Genomic DNA, 27844 nt, shown 5'->3' with positions numbered 1-27844 from the left:
AAATAACGCTAATAAATACTTGAGTGGTGCGGCGGTGTTCATGGAGATCGGCAAAGCAGCCGTAGGATTAGAAATCTGTGTGGGAAATTGAGAGGTTGTGGACCGTTGGATTTAAATGGGTGCGGGGTCAATGAATGAGACGGTTAGTTGACCGTAGTTATCGCCATTTTAGAAGTTGGAACTTGCAAGTTACAGTGGCATGCGTTGGCGTTTTATTCAATTTCGCCCGTCGTTTTCGTCGTTCTGTCCCTTTCTTACTTTATGGCGACATGGAAATGGAATGCAAGTGTCGACATTGATGTTGCATTTTGTATAACCTTGAAGTTTTCTTTTTTCTTTTTTCTTTTTTTTTTTGGTGTATTATTCTTTGAAGTTGGTTCCCGTGATTGATTACACAAATGTACAAATTAATTTTAACACTCAACCTTCTCCTTTATTTCTTTTTTCTTTTTCCTAAGAATTTCTAGAAATTTAAAATAGCCAATGGAACTAGCCAAAATTGAGGTGATGCTAGTGATATTTTTCTCTTTTGAGCAAGAGGTGTCACACTCATATTAGCTTCCCAAAAAATAATTGGAGTCGCAATTTATGAAATTTCTGCATGCATTAAATTGACAAAATCAAAGTCACTAATTTGCTTTAGTTGACTTGATTGAGATGCATCAAAAACTAGCTTTCCAAGTTGTGCAAGGTGTCCAAGTTGTCACTATGTGACGGTCTTAATTGGCCATTTTCGATGGAGTTTCTACTCACATCGAGTTCTCCTCCCCTCGCTCTAAATTAGGCTAGATTAGCTTATAGGAATTATATCGTTACAACCAAAAAAAAAAATAAAATTATGCAAGGTTCTTGATTGGAAAGGGCTACATCCATGATTTATGGTGAACCAAGTTTAGATTCTCATCAGTTTTCTTCGTTACCCTCCAATAGTTACTCAAGTCTAAGCCAAAGGAGGTGCTTAAAGATTCTTCCAAGTCCATCCATGATTTGATGATCCATGACCTAAAATTAGTAGCTTTTTTTTTTTTTTTTTTATGGAGGGTGCCCATTAACTTTCGGCTAAACATGCATACGTACGACTTTTTAGGAGTAGATACAGTAGAAGTATTATTATTGCTTGTTTGCGGGATCAACAATCTGAGAGATTTCTTGCGACTGTTCTATCTGAACTTCATTTCAGGCGAAAGGTGGTGGATGAGGAAGGGAAGTGCCTGTCGACCTCATTCGCCTATCATTGCAACTGACAACTCGCAACTACAAAGAAAGCAATTGCAACTTGTGACAGGGCTCAATCTCAGTGTCAGTGAAAAACTTTTGGGATGACAAATGGATAACATGCATGCTTCATCAATAATTCCCTAACTTTTTTTGCCACTTCCAGTTGCAGATAGCAAAAGCGAAACAGTTAGCCAGTCCGAAGACAAGATAGCAGCTGTACATTTTCACTCAAAGTTTCCAGTCTTTAGTTTAACTTTAAATTCCAAAAATACTCTTCCAAATACTACTAAATCTGTTTTTTTTTTTTTGGTCAATCATCAATTCCTATTCTCGCACCTTAATCTGTAGTATCGGAGGAGTAGGGGGTTTAATTCCAGATGCATCCCGTGAATAATGAGTTAATCCGTGAGGGAATCTGGGGATAGTTGTCCTGTCCCTCGAGGGTAGGCCGGCAGGCATTGCGTCTGGATAGGACGGGGATGTGGTTTGTATGGCCTACGAGAATTGTGATTGCGTTAGCTAGAAAGATTATCCTAGAACCCATCTTAATTTGGAGTTAATGACTGATTAGACTGCCAAATTGGGGCCAAAGTCTAGGAGATAAGTATATTAAAAACAGGAAACTCGAGATCCAGGTAATGACAAGAGAGCAGCAACAATCGAGTGCAAGTAATTGAAGTTTGTGGGTGAAGCTGGACCATATTAAAGTAGTAGCAGTTCATTGCCACGCTATTGTTCTCTTTTGACCCGCAAGATTACTATATAGCATATATATTCAAGATGGATTGATACACGGAAGGGTTGGATAATTGGATTGAAAGGTAAGGTAAGAGAGATTGTGAGTAGTAATATGTTCTGAGTTCAAAATCTCTCATTTAAAAAAAATAAATGATGGATTAATGCATATTTATTACTGTTGAGAATTGGATGCAGCATACTAAGTAGTCCTTAAATGCAAATTAAATGAGCTCATTATTATTATTATTATTTTTTGTCTGACATGATAGACCTACATTATTCTATATTAAGGGAAGAGGGGACCTGAAAAGACCCAAGAACAATCAGGAGTTGACTGAATCATCACCGGTCCAAACGGGTGTCTACGCATCCGTTGCTGACGAAATTTTCAGGAAATTTGAATTTTAGAATGTAGACGAGGAAATGAGCTCATTAGTGTGCTTAAAGATCTAGCAAGTTAGGCTAAATTTGACTTTAAAGATTACTATATAGTCTGTCGTATAACGTGCAAGATTAATACTTACTAACGCCAATTCTATCCTTCTCCCGAAAAGGGAACTTACTTTGTTTGGCTTCTAAACTGCATGGGAGGATCATATAACGTGCAAGGCAGCAACACAGCTTTTTATATATTATTATGAGACAAAATCCTCAAGTACTTGACAAAAATGGGACTTTCCCTCAAAAAAGTTTCATACTATTTCAAAGTTGTATATGCTACATATGTACGCCATTCATCTGGAAAAAATAATCCAGATTTTGTTTGTAGGCTGAGGCAGCTGTACAGTGTCCAAAGAAAGATATTTGCTTATCTTCATCTCTCTGTGAAAGTATGGAATTCCAGTACTGAGATTGATTTTTAATCTAAATGAAATCTTTTTGATATTCGTATCGAGTTGAAGCATACGAGAAAAAGAAGGAAATCAAGGAAAGAGCATATGGGGTGTGTGCTGTCCAGTTTGCACAAGTAAATAGATTCACAATCACAATGAGGGTGGCTTTCAACTTTCAAGGGGGCTTTGGGAGTGTTTCCAAAGCGATTAAGTGCATTGTTGTGAGTTTCTTAGTACTAAAATGAACTTTCCGATAAATCTAGGACAGCAAGATCAGGTTCGAGTAATTTCCTGAGATCCATGAAGTGTACTTTTTCTTTTTCTTTTTTTTTTGGTTTGGAGAAAAAAATGAGTTGTACTTCAACTAGGTTAATTTCTTGTTTTCAGATAAATTGATAATTAGTCCCTCGATCTTTGGATGATGATTAATGGAGACACCCATGCATGTGAGGACCGGAATCTACTCCAACAATGCATACGCAATGAACAAGCAAACTACTACCAGATTGCTGTGAAATTGTCATTTGTCAGTGCTTCTTTAAAAAAAAAAAAATCTGAAATACAGAAGTTGGGCTGTTTACGATGAAGAGCATATTTGATTGACAATGGGCTTATTGTTCCGCTCGAGAGACCATATGGGTGGGCTTCGCCTGAGAATTCTTTTCCCCTTGATGAGTTAGAACAGTGGCTGTACGCCCTTTTTGTATAACTTGGGCAAAGACAAAAACAGTTTTTTGAAATAATTGCAAATGGTTTGTGTACAAAAGCACCATGGGTGTAGTTCTTGGGTTGATGGTGCATAAGGATTAGACCAGGAAAGGAATTGCTAGGTTGTTCTTTCCTTTTCTTTTTTGTTTGGGTTGAAGAAATGTTATTCTTTTACATTGTTCATTTTTAAGAGACGTCCAATGTTGTCAACTAATTCAATTGATGTTTATCACTTTACTTTTTCTCTCTTTTAATTTTTTTTTTATGAAGTAAACTTACTTGTTTCACTATAACTCGAACTTCAACATTCTTTTGTTTTCCATCATTTTTTAAAATCATTCCAACCTCTTCGCATGTCCTTTCTCACACCAACTGTTTAAGTATAGAATTCAAATTCTTAACCTGAACAGTGTAGAAATTCTAAGAGCCTTTCCTAAGGCAATCCAAGAGGATTAATGCATCAAACACGTTCGATTAATCAAATGTTCTTTTATCTTTGATACTCATCCATCACACCCCCACGTATATCCTGTATGGTCGTGGTAATGCTTTTTTTTTTTTTCCTTCTTTTAATTGATGTTTGTATTTTTTTTCTTGTATCACAACTAAAAGTTTCAACTTTAAAATAAAGTGATTATAATCAACTAAAAAGTAAGAATTAAAATTTTCTTTTTCTCTTCCTCCAGCCCTCCATTAAGCCCTGAATTTTCCTCTCACATGTCCTTTTTTCACGTTGAAATTGTATATACATATTTACCTCGTGTAACAATTGGTAACATCCCATCAAAGTCACGACCCATGTGCTGGTCCAGACCCAAACCTAATCCACGATCCATCATCTAAACAGCCCAAGACGACAGATAGAACCAAACAGGCAGTCGCGTCGTCAGTCGTCTTGCCCACCTAATCTTGGTTCTTGGCTCCCCCGTCAGCCCGAGCGGGGAGCCACCGAACCGAACCAAACAAAACAGTTGGTCAAACCATTACCACGACTGGTAGCTCAATCATCAACTTTCACCAGATACTCCATTTCCATTACCACAACTGGTAGCTAGCTCAACTCACCTTGATCGGTAATTCCTCCCTCTCTCTTCCCAGGATTTTCCTCTGAATTATAATCCAATATCTTCGACACTCCCGATAATGCCCTCGCCTTCCAACTCGTCTTCCTATTCTTCCTCCTCCGACGAGCAAAACCCTAATTCTGCCCCTAACCCCAACCCTCCCTCAATTGACCAGTCCCTCGACGCTATCGAGAATCAGCTAGCCTCAATTTCAACGTTTCAACCGGGTTCCTTGCTGGAGCCCGAGTCGGAGTTCGGTGTCAACGATGATGAAATTCGAGAGGAATTGGTGAATGGATCGATAAATGAGATCGAAGAGCTGCCGGGGAACTCAGAGGAGAAGTTGAAGGTGAGCTCGTCGAGAGTATGGGCGAATGTTTCGGAAATGGAGGAAGGGGCGGCGCCGTCAAGTCCGAGTAGCAGTGGGTATGCTGGTGAGAGAGGGAGTAGTGCCACCAGTGGAGTTGAGGAGGATGGAAATGATGATTATAATGACGACGAGATTGTCGAAGTTCGGAGTAACGGTGATTTTGACGGAGTTGCACATTCTCCGGCTCCCTGGACTCCCGGGAAACGCCATGGCGATGAGGTCAGTTTACGGGAAATTTTAGAATTTTTGGCTCAAATTTCTGAAGGGTATCCTGTTTTGTTTATAGCTATATTTAAACTAATGTATGGTTAAGATAAGTTGGGACCAATGCATGATTTTATAGATTATTGGAAATGACCCTTTCAAGTAATTAGGAGGTTAATTGATTTTGGTACATAATATTTGACATTATTTGTGTATGTGTACATGCATGTAAATGCTTCTTCAACTAACCTTCTGAATTAATATAAAGTGTCAAGCTATTTGTTGTGCTTGAAATCATGTCACAAGTGTTGGTGTTTGCCCAAGATTAATACCTTTAATGCTGTACCATTGGAACACATGAAGAGTTCCATTTTCTGAAGATGTTGACAATTTTGGCACGTACTTTTTCCCTTACTTTATATGAATTGCTGTAGTAATTTCTTATGTTGATTCGTATCTTATTTGATTACCAGCTTTATCTTTCTGTTTGATAAATCGATGAAGTGCAGGATGATGATTCTATTTCATGGAGAAAAAGGAAGAAACATTTCTTTATTTTGAGTCACTCTGGAAAACCCATTTATTCGAGGTGTGTATATGCTGCACAATTTAGTCTCGTTGGGACATAGAGTTAAGAGTTTTATTTTGCAGCACAGTGTGGTCCTGGATCTAGACATTCTTAATTAGTTCTTTTTTTTTTTAATTATGTTTAAAGATATGGAGATGAACACAAGCTAGCTGGATTCTCTGCGACTCTACAGGCCATTATTTCCTTTGTGGAGAATGGGTACATTGATAGCTACATCCACTTCAAATTCTATTGTGGTTGATCTTTTCTACTTATTGACTTGTTCCACCTCTTTTAGCAACAAAGATTAGCTTAAATCGCAATAGTTATGCATCATTGACTTCTTTTCAGGGGAGATCGTGTGAAATTGGTAAGAGCAGGAAAGCACCAGGTCAGTAAAACTCCTCTCTGGACCTTCATGAAGTTTATTTTTTTAGAGATTATAAGTTTCTGTTTTGAATTTAATTGTCTTCACAAGTGAAAAAATAGCATTGCTTTGTGTGTGCGTGTGTTTTCCAAGCCTTGGATAATTTTACAAGCTTCCATGAACTTGTTTGAAGGTTCTTTTTTATATCTGAATACGTTAAGAATTAGACAGAGCTGTTTGAGATGTGAATGATAGTTCTCCAGCAAAAAAAGAAAGAAAGAAAGAAAGGAAGAACAAAAACTTTGGTGGTTTACTTATCCTTGGAAATGACTCCTAACATGTAGTACCTTTTTATGTAACCAAAAATGCATTTGCTGAGCTGCAATTCATGTTATGTAGTTGACTGCTATAGTCTTGTATTTTTCTTTTTAAATCCAAATTAGAGAAGTTTAATAGGTTTAGCATGAATTAAACGAGGGAAATTGCTTGGTAGGGCACTTGATTTTTGTCCTTGGGCAATTTGCAGTTTTAGAGCCATAATAGGATGGAAATATCTTATGGTTTGTAAGAAATGTAAAACAAGTTGTCAGCATCCTCTTGTTAAATAGTTTCTTATTATTGAAAGTAGAATAGGTTTAGGCATTAGATGTTGCTTTCTCTTCTATGAGGGAAAATGCATTTATCTGTGAGGCTATTATTAGCACGGTTTCATCTGTATCCTGCTATAGTAATCGAATATGACAGCAAAAAATCATTCTTCGATAATTTGCTGCTGTAAAAGGATGCTTTGCCTGGAACTTTGGCCCTCTTTATCTTGAATAATTGAGGCTTCAAGATCTATTTCAGGGGAAAGTTTTTGTGTAGTATCTCCAACTGTTTGTTTGCCCAATTCAAATTTGAGAGATTAAAATTCTTTTGCAAATGCCTTGCTTTCATTTTTCTAGTTTGAGATGACCCAAGTTGTGTAGTGTTTTCCAGGGTGCATCTGCATCATACATATGTCCTGGCCTCACTTTACTCTCATAAGTGTCCATAGAAGTAAAGGCCATTGTGGTAGATTATGTATTTTATTTTTACTTTTATTTTTGGTATTTTGTTTATTATGGGATGGGATGTAGAAATAGGGTGATATCTTTCTTTCTTTTCATTAATTTGTCCATCGTGTTTCAGGTTGTTTTTCTTGTTAAAGGACCAATTTACCTCGTTTGTATAAGCTGTACAGAAGAGCCATACGAGTCACTGAGGGGGCAACTGGAGCTTCTCTATGGTCAGGTAGCTTTTTTCCTAATTTGCAGGATTTGACTCTGAGATGTATTCCTAGAGAAAATAAACTTTGCTGTCTGGAAGTTTTAATTACCTTTCTACTTTATGTCTGATTGATTCATTTAATAGAAGTCTTCCAACAATTAATGCAGCTACTTATTATTCAATATGATTGCAGATGATACTTATTCTTACAAAGTCTGTAAATAGATGTTTCGAGAAGAATCCAAAATTTGATATGACGCCTTTGCTTGGAGGAACAGATGTGGTCTTCTCTTCTCTCATCCATTCTTTCAATTGGTTTGTTATTTATTCTCTCTTCCCTGTCATAATAATTTAAGATCAACTTGTGGCAATTTATTTATTTTTTCCCTTTTCAGGAGTTGTCTTTTATTGACTTGGATTGTAGTACTTTCTTGAGTGTGAAGAAAAATGCAGTTAAGCAAGGAACTAATAAACTTCCTTTTCCTTTTATTTTAAGACTTAAAAGGTTGTCGTGCTGTTAAAATGAGATCCAGGAACAAAATATTCTGAAATTTTTGGAATGTTTATATTCCAGAAATTCTGGCTACTTTACTTGCTGAATGGTCTCAGATTATGCAATATAATTTGAAAGATGAATGGAGAAAACATATTGTGCTTAACAAAGTTTTCAATGCTGTTTACTATCCGTCAGTTTTTAAAGCTGACAAGATGTCAATTCCGTCTTCTTAATCTTCCAACCTTTTGACTAATATACTGCTTGTAAATATTCATTGTAATTGACTTGCTTCATCCGTTGTGATGAAAGTTTTTACTATAACTTGTAGGAACCCAGCTACTTTTCTCCATGCATACACTTGTCTTCCCCTTGCTTATGCAACAAGACAAGCTGCTGGTGCAATATTACAAGATGTGGCTGATTCAGGTGTCCTGTTTGCAATTTTAATGTGTAGACACAAGGTTCTTTTTATATCTTCTTTATCTAATTGTGCTTTAAGAAAGAGGTTGGAATGTGATATTAGTAACTTATTGGTGAGACTACTCAATTGACATAAATGCAGGTTATCTGTCTCGTTGGTGCACAAAAAGCATCCCTTCATCCTGATGACATGCTTCTTCTCTCTAATTTTGTTGTATCATCTGAATCATTTAGGTATGTGCAATCACTGACTGATCTTTTATATGTCATTCTATGGCGCTTCTGCTTTTGCCCTGACTATATTCTCATATCAGTATTGTCTTTGTATAGGACATCTGAATCTTTCTCACCAATTTGCCTACCAAGATATAATCCCATGGCATTTCTATATGCATATGTCCACTATTTTGATGTACGTTACCCAAATTTCCAGTGTATTCTGAACTATTCTATTGATAGTTACTCTAAAATAAGAAATTGCTGAATTCAATATAGTTTGGTAACTCTGGATAAGAAGCTGTTCCTGCTGGTTGATTATCAACAAATGACACATAAAAGATGTTTTTGTTTGCAGGTTGACACCTACTTGATATTGCTCACTACAAGTTCAGATGCTTTTTACCACCTTAAGGATTGCAGGTGATTTATTTTGCTGGCTGTTACACTTCTTGATAGGTCAAGAATAAAATGTCACTTCCTCTATCTGTTCATTTTTGTTGTTATATATTCCGTCTAGCTCCATTCAAATAAGTATCTCCTTTGAACTTCGAGATTGAAATATCTTCTATATATGGCATAGGATTCGTATTGAGACTGTACTTTTGAAGTCGAATGTACTCGTCGAAGTTCAGAAATCCATGCTGGAAGGTCGCATGCATGTTGAGGATTTGTCTACGAACCCTGCTTCTCATCCTGGAATTGCATCCCCTCACTTAAGTCAATCTAGGCTTGCAACTGATTCCACAGAGAGGTTGACAGAGTTTATTGGTGTTGGTGGTCCTGCTGGGCTATGGCATTTCATGTACCGCAGTATTTATCTTAACCAGTATGTATCATCTGAATTTGCATTACCAATCAATAGCTTGCGACAGCAGAAAAGGTAATTTTGCACTATTTAGCTGGAGATTGTAGTGACAAATCTTGTTCATCGGAAAGATCTATTTTTTGGCGTGAACATGTGAGTTTTCTTTTGTAGGTTATATAGAGCTTATCAGAAGCTTTATGCATCCATGCATGAAAAAGATGTTGGACCACATAAAACCCAGTTCAGAAGGGATGAAAACTATGGTGAGAAGAAGCTCCATTTGGTTGGCATTCTTCATGGATAATTGGCTGTGTTATTCTTCTTTTGGTATCCAATGTTGTGAGATCTGTTTTTAGAGATTGACCCAAGAGTTGATGGTGGAAACTTTTTCAGTTACTTGAATAAAGAAATTAAAAGTGGTCTAATGTTGGAACTAGTTAGCATCTGAAATTAGGAATCTCACTCTTGAAAAGCAAAACTGAGAAAGTGGCATCTTTTGCCTGTCTTTGTACTGGACAATTTGAAGAATCTACTTCTGATGAGTACACTGATGGCAGTAGGAAGCATTGTTAGGCACAAATAGACTGTTAAATACTTCTCACTTTGTAATTTTATAAAATAATACATGAGCATTTCTTAAGTTGGCCCAGGTTTTGTTAAGCCACTGATTTTTTATGGAAAGCTAGTGAAAGTCATTATTCAGATATGTAAGCTTTTTCACCATATATTACCTAGTTTCAAACTCTATAGTGGTGTAGCTTTCTGCATTATGATTGCCCCTAATATATATCTCTTCAAATTACTTTTCGAGAATATGCATGTATATTTGTTTGTCATTAATTAGATGACTTCATATTGGGTTCTGGTAATCTCTGTCTGTATTAATGCTTCTCTATACTGCACCAATAGAGTTTTGATATTGTCAGTATGAGTTTCTCTTTCTTCCTGTTCTGTTTTAGCTGGAATAGGCTCCATATGTTTGATTTTGATGATTTGTCATGTCTGCTGATTGTTTACATTTGTTCAGTTAGTTTGGTTTTCTGTCAAATGATGCACTTTATTGATGTGCTCTTTAAGATTATTTTTTGATCTTTTCATTTAAGAGTTTCACTTTGGAATGGGTCCTTTTTAACGTGGCAGCACTGCTTTGCTGGGTCACTCAAGATTTTGAGCTATATGCGGCATTTGATCCCCTCGCAGACAAGGTTAGATGATGAAGATTCTTTCTATTATGAGTTCAACTTGTCTTAAATCTTAGCCTGAGTTGTCTCAAGTCAGCAGTTCATCATAATGTCATGCATAGGATTATTTTGAGTAAGACCATTATATGCCTGCACATAATGGAATAGACAAATCACCATTTGTTAGTGAATAAATTGATTAAAAGCGTATCTATAATGATAACTTGACCTTGTTTGATATGCAAGAATTGTAGTTGAGTGTCTTTCATTGTTTGGCACGCTACCTTTTTTTTTTCCCTTTAATCTCGTCTATAGTTGGTCGTTCCTTCTATTAAGTTATTATGCACTTATAATTCACAGGCTTTGGCTATAAAAGCTTGCAACCGGGTTTGTCAATGGGTGAAAGACGTAGAGAATGAAATTTTCCTGTTGGGAGCAAGCCCTTTTTCGTGGTGATATTTCTTTATTTATATAGGTATACAGGACGCACTCGAGTTCATTACTGCCTCGTCCTAATAAAATCTAGCCTGATTTTTTGATGGGCTCTGTATTATAGGGCTTCCATATTTATATTTTTCACACGGCATGATATGCCAATTCTGTAGCAGAGTCATTTTTGTATTCAGATTATGATCCTTTTGTAGCCCATTATTCAGTATATTAAGGTATGAAATAGAGTATATTCTTCTTAATCTACTAATCAACATTGCGGAATATGCCTGTAGCAAGCTCTCTGTTTGGTGTTCTGTCTTCGCAGGGCGGCTATATGCGGTTTCACAAGACAGGCTTTTCGGTTTCAAGACTCGGGAAGCTTTTCGATTCTGCCAATCAAGAGTACGCATCTCACTTCTTAGCTGATTTCTTGAGACAGTCGACATTCGGTTCGCATGATTGACATTGAGAGTTGCCTTTCAATTTGTCGAGAAAGAATGAAAAGATCCCTCTCAGAGATCGTTTAGGAGCACTTTATATTCTGCTTTTTGGGGGGTCAGCTTAACCTTCTTCGGAGACTGGAATGAAGTTGTTCCCCACTAATAACGAAAATGGTCCTCCAGAATTATGGTTTGAGTGAGGAGTCGGGCATTGGTAAAAAACGCGGTTAATAGTGATGCTTTTGTACTTTGGACTTCTCTCCACGTTGAATATTCCACGGCTCTTTTAGGAATGATGGGACTCCTTTAGTTATTGGAGTCAAAAGAGTAGCTAGTAGTGTTATTCAAGACCTTTGATTCTGTGAAAGTGGTCGAGAGAATGATTTGTGCAGCCGTTCCGTTCCGGCAATATATATATATATATGTATACGTTTCTTTGGGGGATTCAAGTTTATGGATGGGAATCGATACATTAAGTCGAGTTAGATATTGACACGCCATTATTTTTCTCTTCTAAGCACTGGAGTGGATCGTAATCGGTGGTCGAAAACACATAAATGCTCACGGTCTCAATTTCTAATTTGTCTGAGGCGGGGGTAGGAGAAGTGATATTTTAATAGTTAAACCAAAAAAAAAATTAACTTTATATATGCTAATAATGTATATGCTACCACAGACACGAGACATATGAACAATTTAGGTTTTAATTTTGAATTCAGATTAATTGTTATGCATTAAAATTAATCATAATATGAAAAATATTAAACTAACGGCGAGGTATTATTGCTTCCTTTAAGTGAGGAAAGTCATTATTTGATGTCATATTATTGCTTCCTTTAAGTCATTATTTCATCTCCAATAATGGCACCAAGCTCCGGCTTGGGAAATTAATGTGTAAATGACACACGATATGGTTCATTTATGATTTGGCCTAACTTCTACCAGAGTAACAGTAATGTTATTAATATCCTCTTGACTGTTGAAGAATGCATACATCATAGCTTTATCCACATCGTAAAACTTACGGCAGTAACTCTGTGTATTCAGTACTGCTGCTACTAGTATTCATCCACTCACCGAGGACTTTCAACAAGTCCTAAAGCTCTATTTTCCTGCCATTTAGTTCAATTCGTTGATAAGAACATTGGAACGATAATCAAATTATTATTATTATTTAAGTGAATAGCAGTTGATCCCTAAAGATTAAGATAGAGTCTAATTTAATTCCTGGACAATAAAAATGAGTAGAATTAGTTGGTGGTGCTTCAACTTTCTACATTACAACAACGATTTTTGTTAATTGCTGACAAAGAAGGGCACATGCTCATGTGGGCTATTCATAAAGATCAATATAGAGAATAACCCACCATGTAGCATAATTACATGTTTTCACTTGCACCAATTGAGCTTTCACTACATGTGCTGTTTAGGAATAGGAACAATAATGTAACATTTTGCAAGCTATACAACTAAATTAAGATTTAAGTGAATATTTTTAGGATTAATTTTGTTTATATTGTCAGTCAGTGCATACACTAGTGAGCAAGAATACAAGTCAAATGTACAAGAATTGGAGTTCAATTTCATATTAAAATTATGTTGCATGTATTCATATCCGTTAATGTATGTAACGCTATCATTATATATAAGATTAATGTATATAATATTAACTCGTATTTTTATCGTCAAATTAAATTGGTCCAGCCTTGTTGTAAGTCAGAAATTGAACAAACAACGTATGGGGAGTATTCAATTCATAAAATCCAAGAATGACAGGCAAAATATACAATTAAGGATTGACAAACTGAAGGTGGTTTGAAAAAAAAAAAAAAAAAAGTATATACGCATATAAATGAAATAAAATCACAACATCCCACCCCTACATGCAAGCCCAACGTTCGGTTGACTCCCAGAGTTCCCCACTCGTCGCAAAGAAAGAAACCCCACATCAAGCATTTAATTCTCCCCATTAAAAATCACTGACTGACTACAATCCATTCCACCCCCCCCTCTCCTCCCCCAGCCCCACCTTGCTTTCTCTCCTTCCCAGAACCCATCATAACCCATCAGACCATTTCCTTTCCTTCCTGCATGCACACCTCCTCCATTCTTCGTCAACTCCATTAACGACCCGATAACCCATTTAAAACTCTCTGATCCGCCGCCCCAGCCCGAAGGACAGATACAGAGAGAAATTTGCACTTATTAGGGAGCTATGTATAAGAACCAGCTGCAAGAGCTGGCGCAGAGAAGCTGCTTTAACTTGCCTTCCTACACTTGCATTAGGGAAGGTCCAGACCACGCTCCCAGGTTCAAGGCTTCCGTTAACTTTAACGGCGAGACGTTCGAAAGTCCCCATTACCACTCTACTCTCCGTCAAGCCGAGCACGCCGCTGCTGAGGTCGCCCTCAATTCTCTCGCCACTCGTGCTCCTTCTCATTCCCTCGCTGCTAGAATCATTGTAAGTTCTTTTTTTTTTTCCCCTTTTTTTGGGTCTTTGCAGTTAACTAATTTTAGAAACTTTCTTTTCCCAAAACCAAAACAAAAAAAAAATTGCGTTGCAAGTTTTCTTTTTTCTTCTTGTAGTTCTACCGGCTGCGTAGCTTCTTGTTTGGGGACAAGGAGATGGCAAAAACGCATACCCATTCTTACTCTTGAAATTTCGTTTTCTTTTTTTTTCCCCCCCTTTTGGTTTCACTGGCAATTTTATTTACCCAGATGTACTTGCTCTGGTTGTTTTAGTTTAGTGCGTGCGGATGATGAAATGACGAAAATGCCCTCTCCTGGGCTTCTCGGATTAGTGGGATTTTCTTTGCAAAGTTTAATTTGGACGGGTGTTTGGTCATATTCTGGGACAAAGAGAGTGAAGCTTTTGAGGGGATTATGGGAGTGACCCTTTTTTTTGTGCTATAATATAATTAAGTAGTACTGCCCCCATCTCGCCTTTACATGTTGGTAAACAGCTGTTTTCTATATTGCAAATGTAATCCAATCTTGGAACAAGGGGTATTCTGGTCAAACGGTAATTGTTTAGATAATTCAGACCCTTTTTTCCTCCCTGCCCTGGTAGGAGTGTGAAAGGAGAAGCTACCAAATTGGCTTCTCTTCCATGATACACGGTTTGAGTTGTGGAATTGTTGGTGAGACCGTTCAAAGTAGTAGTGGAGACGCTTTTTTTTTTTTTCTAAGCAATTCATGACATTTTAAGAAGTGGGTTTTGCTTGAATTTTGGGCGGATTCACTAATTAACTAAGATATAAAATAGTAATGTGACGAAGATTGACAATTGAATTTGCTGACTTTTGGGTTTTTGTTCTTTTATTTAAAGCGCAAAAATTGAAGACGTTGATGTGAGTATGAACACATTGAAATCTTGGGGGGACACTGTTACCTAACTATAATAACTATGGTATTCAATTCAGATTAGCCAACTTTCAGGCTGGTCACGTGGTAGAGAATTCTCTGGTTTGCAATTAATTTCATGCCAAGTAAACTTGCAGTTTTGTGATGACTGGAAATTAATGGTTGATTTTATTTTGCGTAGGTCGTTTTTCCGGTAACTGCATGCAAATTACTCTAACAAGACCAAATAGAAACTTCTGTGCGGAAAAAGGATGATAAAATGAAGTCAAGAAAATACACCACTATTTATATGGGGAAAAAAAAAAAAAGACTACAGGTCAAGCATTAAATGATGAATTTTTGTATTACTCTATGCTGGGAGAATAGTCATGGTGGCACATGTGGGAGGTCTAGAGCAAATTTATGGTCTTGTCTCCCTCAATTTAATGTACTTATAGATACATACAACGCTATAGTGTGCACATGACTATTTAACACTAGCATGGATGGTTGGCCCTTTATGACCTGCAAAATGTATTCATTTGAAGTTTATGAGAGTATTCTTTTCCCCACGTAATTTCTCGTGGCGGGATACATGTTCAATAATCAACATAAAAGAAATCGATGTCTCAGTTACTGCTGATTTTAATTCCAGATCTGTGACTCTGGCTTGAGCTTTTGAGGTCATGGAATTCTCAGTGTATGCAGTGGAAAGGTTTAATGGCTGGCAGGATTATATGATTCAGAACTAATCGAGCACTTAGAACCTTCCAAGTTTCCCATTCTTTCTTTCTGACTAATCTATATGAGAGCTAGAGGAGGTTCTTTCCTCTTAAATGGATCAAAAAGAGCTGCTGATGGAAGGATCTAGTGTTTTTTTTTAAAAAAAAAAAAGTGTAAATGGTAGGTCTTGAACCCGGACCCTTCTCTTTTCTTAAGGATCTAGGAGGTTATCTATCTGTGTAGAATATGTTCAGCTTTTTGTAGATACGATCATTGAGATCGTCTCTGTTTTCCTTAAGTTAGCAATATACAGTGCGCATATCTGTCATTTTACTATCTGGTGTTTGGAAAATTTGGTTTGCTTTTAAATGACCAATCAACCAAGTCTTATTTTCCGTGTAAGTAAGAAAGTTGAGTTGTGTACCGTACCACGTGTCTGATTCTGAAACATAATATTATTGATCTTATACAGTACAAACTTGTAGTATCTGTTATGACGCTTCTGGTTCTTAGATGTAGCTTGCTTGTGCATATAACATTCTACCATTTGGCATTGATGGCACACGGATGATCATAGTCTATGCAGGCAGTTACCATTGACAGTATTTGGGTGTCAATAGTCCAAGCAAATAATTAAAGATTCTCAAAAAAGCATAGATACTCAGATACTATGTATGAGTACCAGATGGATATGTTTGAAGAAATTAGTATGGAGTTTCTTGGTGTTATGCATGCTGGAATATGCAAGCCCTTGTCCTCTCCAAAATATTTTTTTTCACTTTAGTTCGCATCTTTTGATAGTGGCATGATTATTTAAATGACTAATCGAAATTTTGTTTTGGTCTCAATCGGTTTAACGCATGTTAGGATGAGACGGGTGTCTACAAAAACCTCCTACAGGAGATTTCACAAAGAGTTGGATCGCCTTTACCCCAGTATACAACTTTCAGGTCAGGTCTGGGGCACCTACCAGTCTTTACAGGAATAGTGGAACTGGCTGGAATAATGTTTACGGGAGAACCTGCTAAGAACAAAAAACAAGCTGAGAAGAATGCTGCCCTGGCAGCTTGGTCATCACTGAAGCAACGTGAGTCCTCTCTTAACATTTTGAATTGGAAGAATTTCCATTAGATCATGAATACTTCTAGAAGGGATATTCTCTTACATGTTTGTATCTTCCAGCCATATCAAATAAATCTTTTGTACATTGGAGGGAAAATCTATCTTTTATCTCCATGTACCTTTTTGCATGCTCGACTTTAATAAGCTGGACTTTTACATACTGTTAAAATGCAGAAATATTTTGAGGTTCTGTCAATTCAAAATGAAACACAGGGAGACGTGATAGGAGTTTAAAGTTGTACAGTATTAGGTATTGTTTCCCATGTATGACAAATTTCTCTTCTCCCAGCATATGAACCAAACATGTTGAAGAATCATACTACAAATCTTTACTTCTTTGATATATGAAAACATATTGTACAAAAAAGATCACCATGCTTGATCCCTAACATGTAAGGATCCAGTTATCAATTCCCAGTATTTTCATTGTACTAGTTGGGGTACTTACGGTGAACTTAAGAGGGCATATTTTCTTTTGGTTCAGTGGCACAAGAAGATTCTAGTTCATCATCAGAGCCAGAGAATAATGATGAACAGGAGCAAATCAGAATAGCTAGAGCCCTACTTAACTACAGGTTGAAGGAGAAGATTCATATGTCTAACAGTAGCAGAACCTCTGTTCCCTTTCAGAAGAAATCTTTTATTCCACCCCCTCGGCCATCAAGTCCGCAGCGTCCTCCCACGGCCGCATCTAAAATCCTCCCCTTGTTTTGCCAAAATAGTGTTTCTCAGAATAAACAAGCAGTAGCAAATGACAGCCCTGTTCCATTATCACAGTCTCTTTCATCAGAGGCGCGTTCAGTTCACTGCCACAAGCTTCCTACCATGGAGAGGGCAACTTATGTTCCTATTACACAGTACAGGACACCTTACAAAGGGATTGCTCCTCCTGTTACAATCAGAACAGCAGTACCAGTTTACTCTGCACCACCCCTTCCAGCACCATCTGCAAGTCACCCTCGAGCAATGCAGCCTCGACCTGTGCGAATGGCTCCCCCAGTTCGTATCAGGCAAGCTATTCCTGTATTTGCTGCTCCATCAGCAACTCCAAAGAGAGAATTACCAAGTAGTATAGCTTATAGCTTGTTAGAAAAATCACCACCTTATGCTGAAGAATCAGGAAGTGAGCCAAGCATTGACATAAATGAATCTACAGTTTTGAAGTGCTTGGAACATCTGGAAATTTGATGGTAACTGGAGAGATACGAATGTACTACTTATGTTTTGTGTATGAGTTTACTCTGCATTTCCGTCTCTTGCTGCTTTTTGATACGAGTGCCCCGTGTTCTTCATTTACCATAGTTTACTTTCAGCTTCTGCCTGTCAATTTAGTACCAATGTTACCGAACGCTCCCAGTTGCGGGGATGATGCAAGAGGGTCACTGCTTCTAAGATTAAAAATATCGTCTTTGATGCTTCTATCGGATTATGATGTTTGCTAATAAGATCCATGTCTACAGATCTAATGGGTCTCATTATTTATATTGATTTGTTGGAGAGAAGAGAGGGAAGGTTATCAACAACCTAATTCCCTGACTGTCTTATGAAATTCTTTCCACTGAATTAGAAGATCGCCCTTCTACCGCTGCAACTCCTGTCGACTCCCAGCAAATTTCTTCCTTTATCAGAGTTAGAGACATCTATAGTAGTTTTGGGTGCTTTCGCCGCAGTTCAGGATTGTGAAAATTTTCACTTTCTGTAATCCCTTTCTAAACGTCCTATCTTCTGCGAAATATAATGGTGACTTGGGCAGATAATAAGACTCTACGAGGCTGCTTTTAGCACAATTACAGGAGAGCAAGAAACAAAGGATGAGAAATCTGGACTGGGGTAGAGATGATTCATTTTGAGTCTTGTTTCACCAAGAACTACAGCTGAACTGGCGGGCAGCCCGGTTCTTCAAGAAAGAGCCTGGAGCTCAAACCAAAATAGCTGGAGACCAATCCTCACCAGCATAAATCTTACTCTTAAATAGGCCCAAGAATCTCAATTTGGAAACGGGAAATCAGGAAAGGCCCCAAAGCCCCATACTATTATTCTTCAACATGACCAGGCATAAACAGGTGACAGATACGGGCTTATAAATAATTTGACTTCCACATCGTATTCTTTTTGTGAACAATATTAATATTTTTTTTCCCTTGGCAAACCAAACAAATAACGGGTACCATCAACGAGAATAGAATCCTGTGTAATCGATTTAAATTGAGCAGACACGTTGAGAATTGGACATCTGCTGCAGTTGACCTGTAAGAGTTGTCCAATCCTTGTAACCACAAGTGATCAAAGCATAATGACTTCTCAGCATCGTACAAAGGACTATGATCGATGATGCCAGCCAGTCTTCCTTGCATTTATCATAGCCAAACTTGATGTCTTCCAGTGACATATATTCCCAAGTACCAGCTCATGCAATGTCTCGCCTCTGAGGTGAAAGTAGATGCATAATAAATGATCGCAACCACTAAAAGTTACTCGTAGTACATAATCAATAGCTAACACGATTTTGGAGAATTGCTAATGAGCGTGAAAGTTCTTGAGCAACTTTCCCAAATTTGTATGCTACATCGCTAGAAGATTCAGTGATAAGTCATACACCCATCTGCCAACTAAATAAGCAATGAAAGCATGTGCATTCATTTTCTGTGCATTTGAATGCGAATTTGCCGCTGAGTAATTGTCCTTAGCATCCAAATTCAACATCTATGATGAATACCTTTCTTGGTTCTAAAAATGTGGGTCGATTTCATGATTGTGCCCTGAAAATGCTTAGGTAGTTGTAAATGATTACTGTTGTTACTCTTCATTTATGGGAGCTCCCCAAACTGCGTGCCCTATATATCAATTGTTTCGTTCTGGTCAACGTTCGTCCTGAAATGTATCAAAGTCAAAAGTACAGAACTTTTCTTCCCTGTCGTTGACTTTTAGATGAAAACTTAGTATGAACCGTAATGACTACTACTATTAAGGACTCTTTAACAATTTTTTTTACCATCGCTCAGCAGAATTCAAGAAGGGATTACAAAGCAATCTCTTAGCTAAAAGGAAAAAATGGGTTTTTTTTTTCGTTTAATATTCCTGCATTGAAGATGGGACTAATTTTTATCGTTAGCAGTGAATGTGTTCTGTATTATCAACTAGAATCATCGAAATCTTTCTTGACACATGATTCAAGCCTTCAATGCACAGCCGCTTTAATGGTCAACGAATGCGCTGGTCTCACTCTCTTGCCCGGATCGAGAGGTCCTTGTCTCGTGCATGAAACTGGTTATCCATTAGTCACCAGGCTTCATGCTCTTGATTCTGCAACTAATATTTGCTGTTAACGATAGTAGTATTATGGTTGGTTCTGGAGTACCTAAATCAGGCTAGCAGAGTATTAGTCCACTTCAATTGGGCCTCCCTCGCTGTCATCCATAGTTGATAGGATGCATTTAGCAGCTTAGTACACTAAAGTTGTGCAAAAATAAGCACGCCACGCATAACCTAATGACAATCAAGAACAGTCAAGTTGTAAGGCGTTTCACATTCTATAACTTACTTGACGTAGATTAGATATATCCCCTCCTAGTTTGAGAAATATGATGAATGAAATGTTCCCACAAATATATGGGGGAACATAGGTACACATGGCTGTATATACATCCTGATTTGAAAATCACAGGGCTATGGAGGATATTCTTTCTGTATGGTAGATCCCAACCCAAATAGGAATACATTGGAAATGGACGTGATTCCTCAGTCTCAAGGCTGAAGTTACTATTTTGTGCTTGGACAATGCCCAAAATCAAGAAGAGGAGGGGGCGTACAACCATGGCATGATTGGCATCTATTTCTATTTGTGGGTTAAAATGTTTGAGGTGAAAAGAACTATTTTGTGCTTGGACAGTGCCCAAATTGAAGGGGTTTACAACCATGGCATCTATTTCCGTTTGTGGGTTAAATTCTTTATGGGGAAAAGAACAGTGGAAGAATGGAATATAGTGCAAATGGGAAGGGTGGTTATGTGATGTGATAAAAAGAAAGGGAAGAAAAGTACTACTAGACTATTACTACAGCTAAAACAAGTGTACTAAACAAGCAAAGGTGAAGGCTCAATGAGTCATGAGGAGGGCAAAAGAGAGGGAGAGTCATATCATATCCATGTGTAAATGGGCTAAAGGTGGTGGGGCCAAGTCTCCACTTCAACGACACCAAAACCCATCAAAGCAAAGGTCCATGTCAGCATTCTATCAATTTACGCAACCTGCTTAAATAAAAAAAATTTCCCCTACTTTGGGGCCGGCCCAGACAGGATGGGCCCACGAGAAGGTGGGGACTGTGATTGGACCGGGGGGTGGGGATGAAGGAGAGGGGCCCAACTGGGGCTGAGGAAGCACTGGCATTTATTCCTTCCCTATGAAAAAAGCAATGGCTCAAGACAAAAGGAGAGATAGGAACCCTCCACCCATTAGGAACATGAAGGGGAAAAAAATTTAAAAAAAAAAAGGTGAAAGGAAACAAAAGAGGGAAAAAAACAAAGGGGAGTGAAGGAGACAAAGTGGGAGAATGTTAATCCCATCACCTAAAGTTGTAAAAAGGAAAGCAAATCAATCTCTCTTATGTATCTGTCCATTTGACTTTGTTATTCCTCATCATAAACCATTGATTGTACTAAGCAGATGGAACTTGCATTGTCTGCTCTGCTTCCATTCCATCTATCTATCTTGGTCAATCTTTCTCTGTGTCATGGCCTTGGAAAACACTAGCAGTCCCTTACTTGCTACTTTTCCTTCACTTCTTTTCTTTTATTGATGATGATGCAAATTCAAAGGGGTATTTCATTCAAAGGGGTCTTTCAATAGTTCCTCAACAACCCCAAAAAAAAAAAAAAAAAGCATATATATATACGTCACCAATTTTATACTACTAGTAGCTAGGACAATAATTATTGGGGACATAGTTGAGCACTCTTGGTCCTTCGAGCTTCAAAAGATGTATAAATGACAAGAGATAATCTAGCACTCTTAATAAAGCCGAAGTAGCAAACATCAACCTCCTCCTTTCCTTTTTCCCTAATGCTCCTAGCGTTTGACAACAAGAGAAAGAAGAATGGCAACTACTGTCCTTCTCAAATGCTAAAATTAACTTCCACTTGCCAGTTATCCTAGTCTTGAACCTTAATTGTATAAAAAGGGTCTGTTCTCAACTGATTCTGATTTTTATAAAAATTAATTTTCGACCCCTTTTTAGCTCCAAAAATATTTTAAAAAAGGCGAAAGAAAAAGCAATTGAGAACGTTACGCAAAAGATTATCTAGGATCAAAAGCTAAAATTAGGTAAAAAGAAAATAATTAACTTTAGCAGCAGACCAAAAATAAAAATAAAAATAAAAATAAAAGCGAGCTACACAAGTCTGTAACAAGAAGAAATAAGATATATGGACTCATCATCAAGTGGTCCATCCATATGAGAGATTAAATATATTAGTTCTGACGTTTTTATATATGGATAGGTGATTAGGCAATCAGGACTCAGGAGGGAAAAGCAAGCAATTATCTGCATATTCGATCGAGCCTTCTCTTTTCTTTTGTATCAGAAAAGCACATGATCCCCACAACACAACAATGTGGATGTGGTGTGCGACTCTCTCTCTCTCTCTCTCTCTCTCTCTCTGTATATATATAGATACATATATACATATATATGAAGAAGAGTATGTTCACACAGTCACACAGTTACACTCACTACCAATTAACAGTTGTGCGTGCATATATCCTGAGTTACGCTACTGCTGCTACGTAGTACGTACTGCTTCGCAAACACGCATAGCCTCCTCACACAGTGAGTCAGTGTGAGAAAGAAGATTATGGTTGAATCTGAGATACACACACGCACATATATATATATATATACAGACATTGCACAATGATACCGACAGCAACAAATATGAAGCATGAAAACCTTTTCCCGAAAGTGGCTGCGATTTCTTTCCTTTGAACATAATATAGTTATTCGTGTAAAATTTTGCCACATGGTTTTAGGCGGTTGGCATGCTCCAAAGGAGACATTCAAAGTCATGTTTGCTAAGATTGCGAAAATCTTTCACTTTGACGCTGGGGAGTTTCATGATCCATACTTCTTCCTAAATTCGACTCCCACCCACCCCCCCCCCCCCCACAAAAAGAAGGAAAGAAAATTATACCCTTTACAATCAGCTTAATTATATGTACCATAGTCATTTTTTCTCCCCCCCCCCCCTAATTGACCTTAACCCATATTATTTTCGATTGTGATTTTTTCACGGAAGAATTTTTATATTTTCTGTGAACACATTTTTCAATTATTTTTTTACCTCACGTACATTAAATCGTTACAGTACATCTTTTCATTAAAAAAAAAAAACTCCTAAAAATAGCCATCCAAATAGGAATTCTCCAAAATGGCATTTGAGTAATGAACTACTTGCTACATTTAGTTTCATGCATAGCCATATTGCATGTAGGGAGCGAACCCTCGATGGCATAGAAGATGTTACTAAAAGTACAACAGTATCATAATTGTGTAACATCTCATCTCTTACAAATATTATAATCATCCACCAGATTAGAAGTGTTAGATTTATGTATCGGGTTATTGGCTCCATATTAGTTTGAGAGATAATTGTGTAAAAATGTTTAATAAGTACTATATAAATAAGAGTCGAAAAAATTACTAACTTAAAATTTTTTAGGTCAATATGGACTCCTCGCTCGGATTCTCTCGTAAGTGTGCATATATCCTAATCCCGAGGACTTTTTTTTAAAATTTTTAATTACATAGGCTACTTTCTAGTATAATACTACTAGAAATTGAGTTCCAAAGGGTTATCAGAAATCCCGATCAAACCTTTTTTTTTCCCCACTTAAGTATAATATTCCGAATGTTTAAAGTAAGTTGATAATTGAATTTAATATAGCATAACATCCTCATCTCACCGAAAAAGTAGGGGAAAGAAAGGAGCGTTAGAAAAAAAAAAAAAAAAAGGGAAGGAGGTTAAGGTTAAAAAGGTAAAACTAAGGGTTTTTATCTTTCTCACTCAGATTTAGGTCTAACCTAATCGCAACAAATGATTAAAATTTTCCTGAGACGGTACACAATCATTGATTCCAAAAGATGCAATTTAACCAGACCCCCTTAAATATAATACTACATGATCCTACGCTCCGACTTTCCTTTTCCTTTCCAGGTTGGCCTTGTTTGGATTGGCCTTGTTTCCGTCGGAAAATATTATCATTTTTCGTGATCACATTTCTCTATTACCTTTTTCCCTCACATATATCAAATCGCTACAGTAATTTTTCCATGAAAAATGAGGAAAAATGCAATCCAAACACATTATTATTGTGCAAAATTTTTTTCTTTTTTAAAAAAGGAAGAAGTAAAAAAAAAAAAAAACCTCTCGAGACCAAAAAGATGAAGAATGTCTTGTTTCGTAATTAATAAAAGCATTAATTTGAAAGTATTTTATTTAATAGGACTTTTTTTTTTTTTTGGTCAGACTCAGAACTCAGAACAAATTTGGTTTGTGTTGGGAAGCAAAATTTAGAAATAGATTTCAGTGAGATGTGTGGGACGCACGTGAGGTCTTCTTTTTGCGCATGCCAAAAGCTGATGCATGAAAATGCAATTTTTTTATCCACAATTCCATATTATTATTATTATTATTATTAAATCCAGTGCAGTGTTTTTTGTCGTTTATGTAGTGTTGTTTTTTTATTTTTATAAATAGTCATTTCTGATTTTGTCCCTTCTTTTACACAAATACCACTACTATATTACAATCAGTAATTGCATCTTATAGTTTCCTTTTAACTACTAATAAATACGCCCTGTTTAAATAACCAAGAAAATCACAAATTGGGTACCAAGCAAAAGGATTTCTAGATTTAACTCCATACTTTTTTTTTTGTTTATTATATAGTCCAAAACTAATATTTGTGATTTACAGAATCAAATAGAAATCGGTACATATCAAAATATTTTGGCATCAACTTCATGCTTTATTTGTCTATATACTTACTTAGTAAAAGAAAAAAAAAGATTTTTTTTTCCAGAGAACGTCTCAATGTACTTACAATATACATCCTTATTTTCACATTAACTTTTTATCTTAGCTTTTGAGGCCCGTCAAAATCTATATTTTCTAAAGATATAAAATTGTTATCACAAATTTAAAAACTTTTTTTCCTTATACTACTAAAAGAAATACTCAACCTTACGGAATGTTTATGGAATTTCTCACCCAACTTTATTAAGCATTTCGTGTTAGACGATTTTTGGTAATTTAGTTAATAATAGTAATTTATTTTTTATGAAAAGGAAATACATAGTAGCATACATAATTTCAGAAAAAAAGAGGTAAAAAAATCAAATTTAAACAAAAAGCGTACTACTAACTAGTAAAAATTAGGAGTAATTTTAGCGGATCCCGGCGTAAACAGAGACCGACCAGAGATAACGTGCGCGCCGGAAGGATTCTGGCAGCAGCGTTGCGTTACTGCCACTTGACAAAGATTGATTGATAAAGGCGTCAAAATTAAGGTCCACTAATGCTATCATGCGCGCATTCACTTTTTTTTAAGAACTTTGGTCTGGAATTAAGAAACCGCAGTCCAGACTCCTGCAACTCATTTTCAATGCTCCTGGTCCCTCCTTCCTCCCTCACTCACTCACTCACTATGGTGTATGGTGACTATGGTCTATCCCTTTTTTTTTTTTTTTTTTTTCTTCTTTTTTTGTTTTTGGGCTGAGAGGTTCCTTTTCACATTTGCCCTCGTTTAAATTCTCCATACTGCCCTTGCCAAATACCACCATTTTCATTTTCATTTTCATGAAATTGTTGTTGACTTGGACTCAAAAAATTATTACTCGTATACATTTAGGAATTGAGAGTATGATGACAAGGGTGTGTTTGTACAGTTGTGGTGGTCCTTGATCAAATCATTAATTGTTTTTGTTGTAGAATGCGTTTGATTTTGTGACAGAATCTTCTTCATATCTGAATGTGTTATTTTTGCATGCTATTCAATTTTACCTCGACAAGTAATGAAGCCCATGAAATTTGGGTTAATCTTCATTGCATTCTAGATCAATAATATAAAATTAATGATGGAAAAAAGGAGAGATTATTGTTGAAGAAGATTGATGGCGTTGGTTGACATTCTTGAACATGACTCAGACTTAACAATGATAAAAGTAAAAAGCCAGCAATTGTACCAGATGATCAGCAGCCAATCACAGTCGGACTATCTGTGCAAAATTCTTTGAAGATTGAAATCAATGGCAAGATGTATTAAACTCTGGTCTCTTACCTAAATCATCAGTGATTAGTCACGTCAGTTGAAAAAAAAGCAAAGATACGACGAGGGATTGGTAATCTGCCATTAAATTCTTCTTTCTTACAATTAATCATTCCATTCCTAACTAACTGGAGATCACCACAGCAGCGTCTCCAACATGTTCCTGTTTCCAAGCTTGTTGCTGGGAATGCTGATCCTCATTCGGACAACATATCATGTGGATTTGGCGAATTTTTTTAGGTGCTAACGTCTTATATTTTATTGTGCCCACATCGTTCTGATTTTGATGAAATGCGATTCATGTACGTGACACAACTAATTACTTGATTTATCACAAACAAGAAATAAAAGTGACTCAAATAAAGAGTTTTTTTTGTTGTTGTTCATACTAATTACAAGATTTAAACAATGGGGCTGTGTTTTATGAAATTTTCTTCCCAAGTTGTTGGTTTTTTGCATTAAGTGATTAGTACTAAATGTACCCTTGTTTTATGAAATAATCAGTTTTTTTTTTTTTATTGTTTGAGTGGATTGAGTGTTTATCCTCAAATTAAAAGGCAACGGGACTCACGTCACAGCGCTCAAGATTCAACTTAATTGAGAGGGATATTTTAATTAGGTGATCGAGAAATTCTTGGTGTGACTTTCGTACAGTTTTTTTCCTCCTTTTCTTTAGAGCCATCCCCAAATTGAAAAAAAAAAAAGCATTATAAAATAGTACTACTATTTATGCAGTTGAAAAAGCGGAAAAGATGAAAGTTGAGAAATTTATTTTAATTAACGGAATGTTTCGTTGAAGAGAGCTCTGATCAATGATGTATTGCAAGTTAGATAGTTAACCAAATAGATTCACGAGAAGCAAGGAAACATGTCAGCAAAAGCAATACCAGGTAAGTCCATGGGATTCGCAATCGAAATAAGGTTATTTTGTTTAGATTGCAGATTTTTAAAGGAAAATTGTTACGTTTTTCGTGTCATATTTTTTAATTATTTTTTATCTTACATATATCAAACTGTTATAGTAATTTTTTACAAAAAATCCAAAAAAATACAATTTTGTATAGAAAATTATTTAAGAAAATAGTTAACGTATTTTTATTGTAACACTTTTTTTATAATGTTATGCATATAAAATAAAAAAAATTATAAAAAAATGTGTTTGAGATCGTAAATAAAACAAATTTTCAAATAACAAATATACGGACGCTCGCTCGCGCGCGCGCACAAACATACAATGCAAAAATTTGACTTGACTCGTGAAATTCCTTTGAAAGCATAGCGGTTAAAAAAATTGGAGCTTTTATAGATGCGGGGAGGCTCTGTCGAATTGCACAGGCACAGTAGCCGTTCAATGGAGCCGGGGAGGGGACAGATTGAGCTTTAAGCAGCTTTTAGAGGGAGGGAGGGAAAGTTTCTTGGGCATCACTGCGGCCTGCCCTGCACAAGTACTATCGGCGCTGCAGGGCAGTACTCCAAATATTCCGGCTAAAGTACCCAACCCCTCCCCATTCTTCTGTTGAATAAAAATGACAAATCGGCGTGTGAAAAGGAGCAGAAGTGGGGAGAACAAAATTTACTCCTCCAACAGAACAGAGTCCCTTCTCACTAGTCACACCACGCTTCAGACTTCAGACCCTGTGACATGATACATCAAGATTAAGATTTAACCTTTGTTGCCTTGAGTTCAGTTGGGTTGGGTTACAGCCAAGATTCCACATCTAACTACTTTGTCTTAGCATATACTACCATCCCCAACTTTTGCCCGAAGAGAAAAGGGAAAGCAGAAGAAAAAAGAAAACATCTCTTTGGAAGCAAGAGTTGCGTTTCAAGACTTAGTTTGGTTTGGTTAGCTCTTGCTTTCTTAAGCAAAAATCTGGATCCCAAAACATCCAATATGCACTTAAAAGTGAAAATAGCTTGGTGCTTTTATGTGTATCTTTTATATTTTCATGGATTTTCATCTCTGCCTTTATTAAATGTCTTACAACAAATCTGGTAAAGAAAATCATTAACTCGTAATAACTTC

At 36.8% G+C, this 27844-nt stretch overlaps 2 protein-coding genes across 4 annotated transcripts; both read left to right on the top strand.

The window, feature by feature from the left end:
- The first annotated feature begins 4463 nt into the window (after positions 1 to 4463).
- On the top strand, positions 4464 to 11765 carry LOC113762189 (vacuolar fusion protein MON1 homolog). Of its 3 annotated transcripts, none has more exons than XR_003467179.1 (14): positions 4464 to 5150; positions 5645 to 5724; positions 5851 to 5922; positions 6055 to 6094; positions 7241 to 7342; positions 7512 to 7633; positions 8143 to 8275; positions 8377 to 8646; positions 8809 to 8873; positions 9034 to 9333; positions 9430 to 9521; positions 10399 to 10463; positions 10800 to 11104; positions 11197 to 11765. XR_003467179.1 is itself a non-coding variant. In XM_027305521.1 (14 exons), exons 1-13 carry the CDS (start codon positions 4641 to 4643, stop codon positions 10893 to 10895), a joined length of 1947 nt encoding a protein of 648 aa, XP_027161322.1. In that variant the 5' UTR covers positions 4464 to 4640; the 3' UTR covers positions 10896 to 10914; positions 11197 to 11765. The 3 variants fall into 3 exon arrangements, 2 of the variants coding, with proteins under 2 accessions (XP_027161322.1, XP_027161331.1); XM_027305521.1 differs by having other exon boundaries at positions 10800 to 10914; XM_027305530.1 differs by lacking the exon at positions 11197 to 11765 and having other exon boundaries at positions 4467 to 5150; positions 8377 to 8468; positions 8565 to 8646; positions 10800 to 11187.
- A 1565-nt stretch (positions 11766 to 13330) lies between these two features.
- LOC113749222 (double-stranded RNA-binding protein 2) lies at positions 13331 to 17917 on the top strand. Its single transcript, XM_027292905.1, has 3 exons — positions 13331 to 13772; positions 16244 to 16463; positions 16983 to 17917. The coding sequence occupies exons 1-3, from the start codon at positions 13527 to 13529 to the stop codon at positions 17684 to 17686; spliced, it is 1170 nt and encodes a 389-aa protein (XP_027148706.1). The 5' UTR covers positions 13331 to 13526; the 3' UTR covers positions 17687 to 17917.
- Positions 17918 to 27844: the final 9927 nt, after the last annotated feature.

The sequence above is a fragment of the Coffea eugenioides genome, chromosome 1, assembly GCF_003713205.1.
Source record: "Coffea eugenioides isolate CCC68of chromosome 1, Ceug_1.0, whole genome shotgun sequence".
Lineage (NCBI taxonomy): Eukaryota > Viridiplantae > Streptophyta > Magnoliopsida > Gentianales > Rubiaceae > Coffea > Coffea eugenioides.
This window is presented reverse-complemented; position numbering and strand designations above follow the sequence as displayed.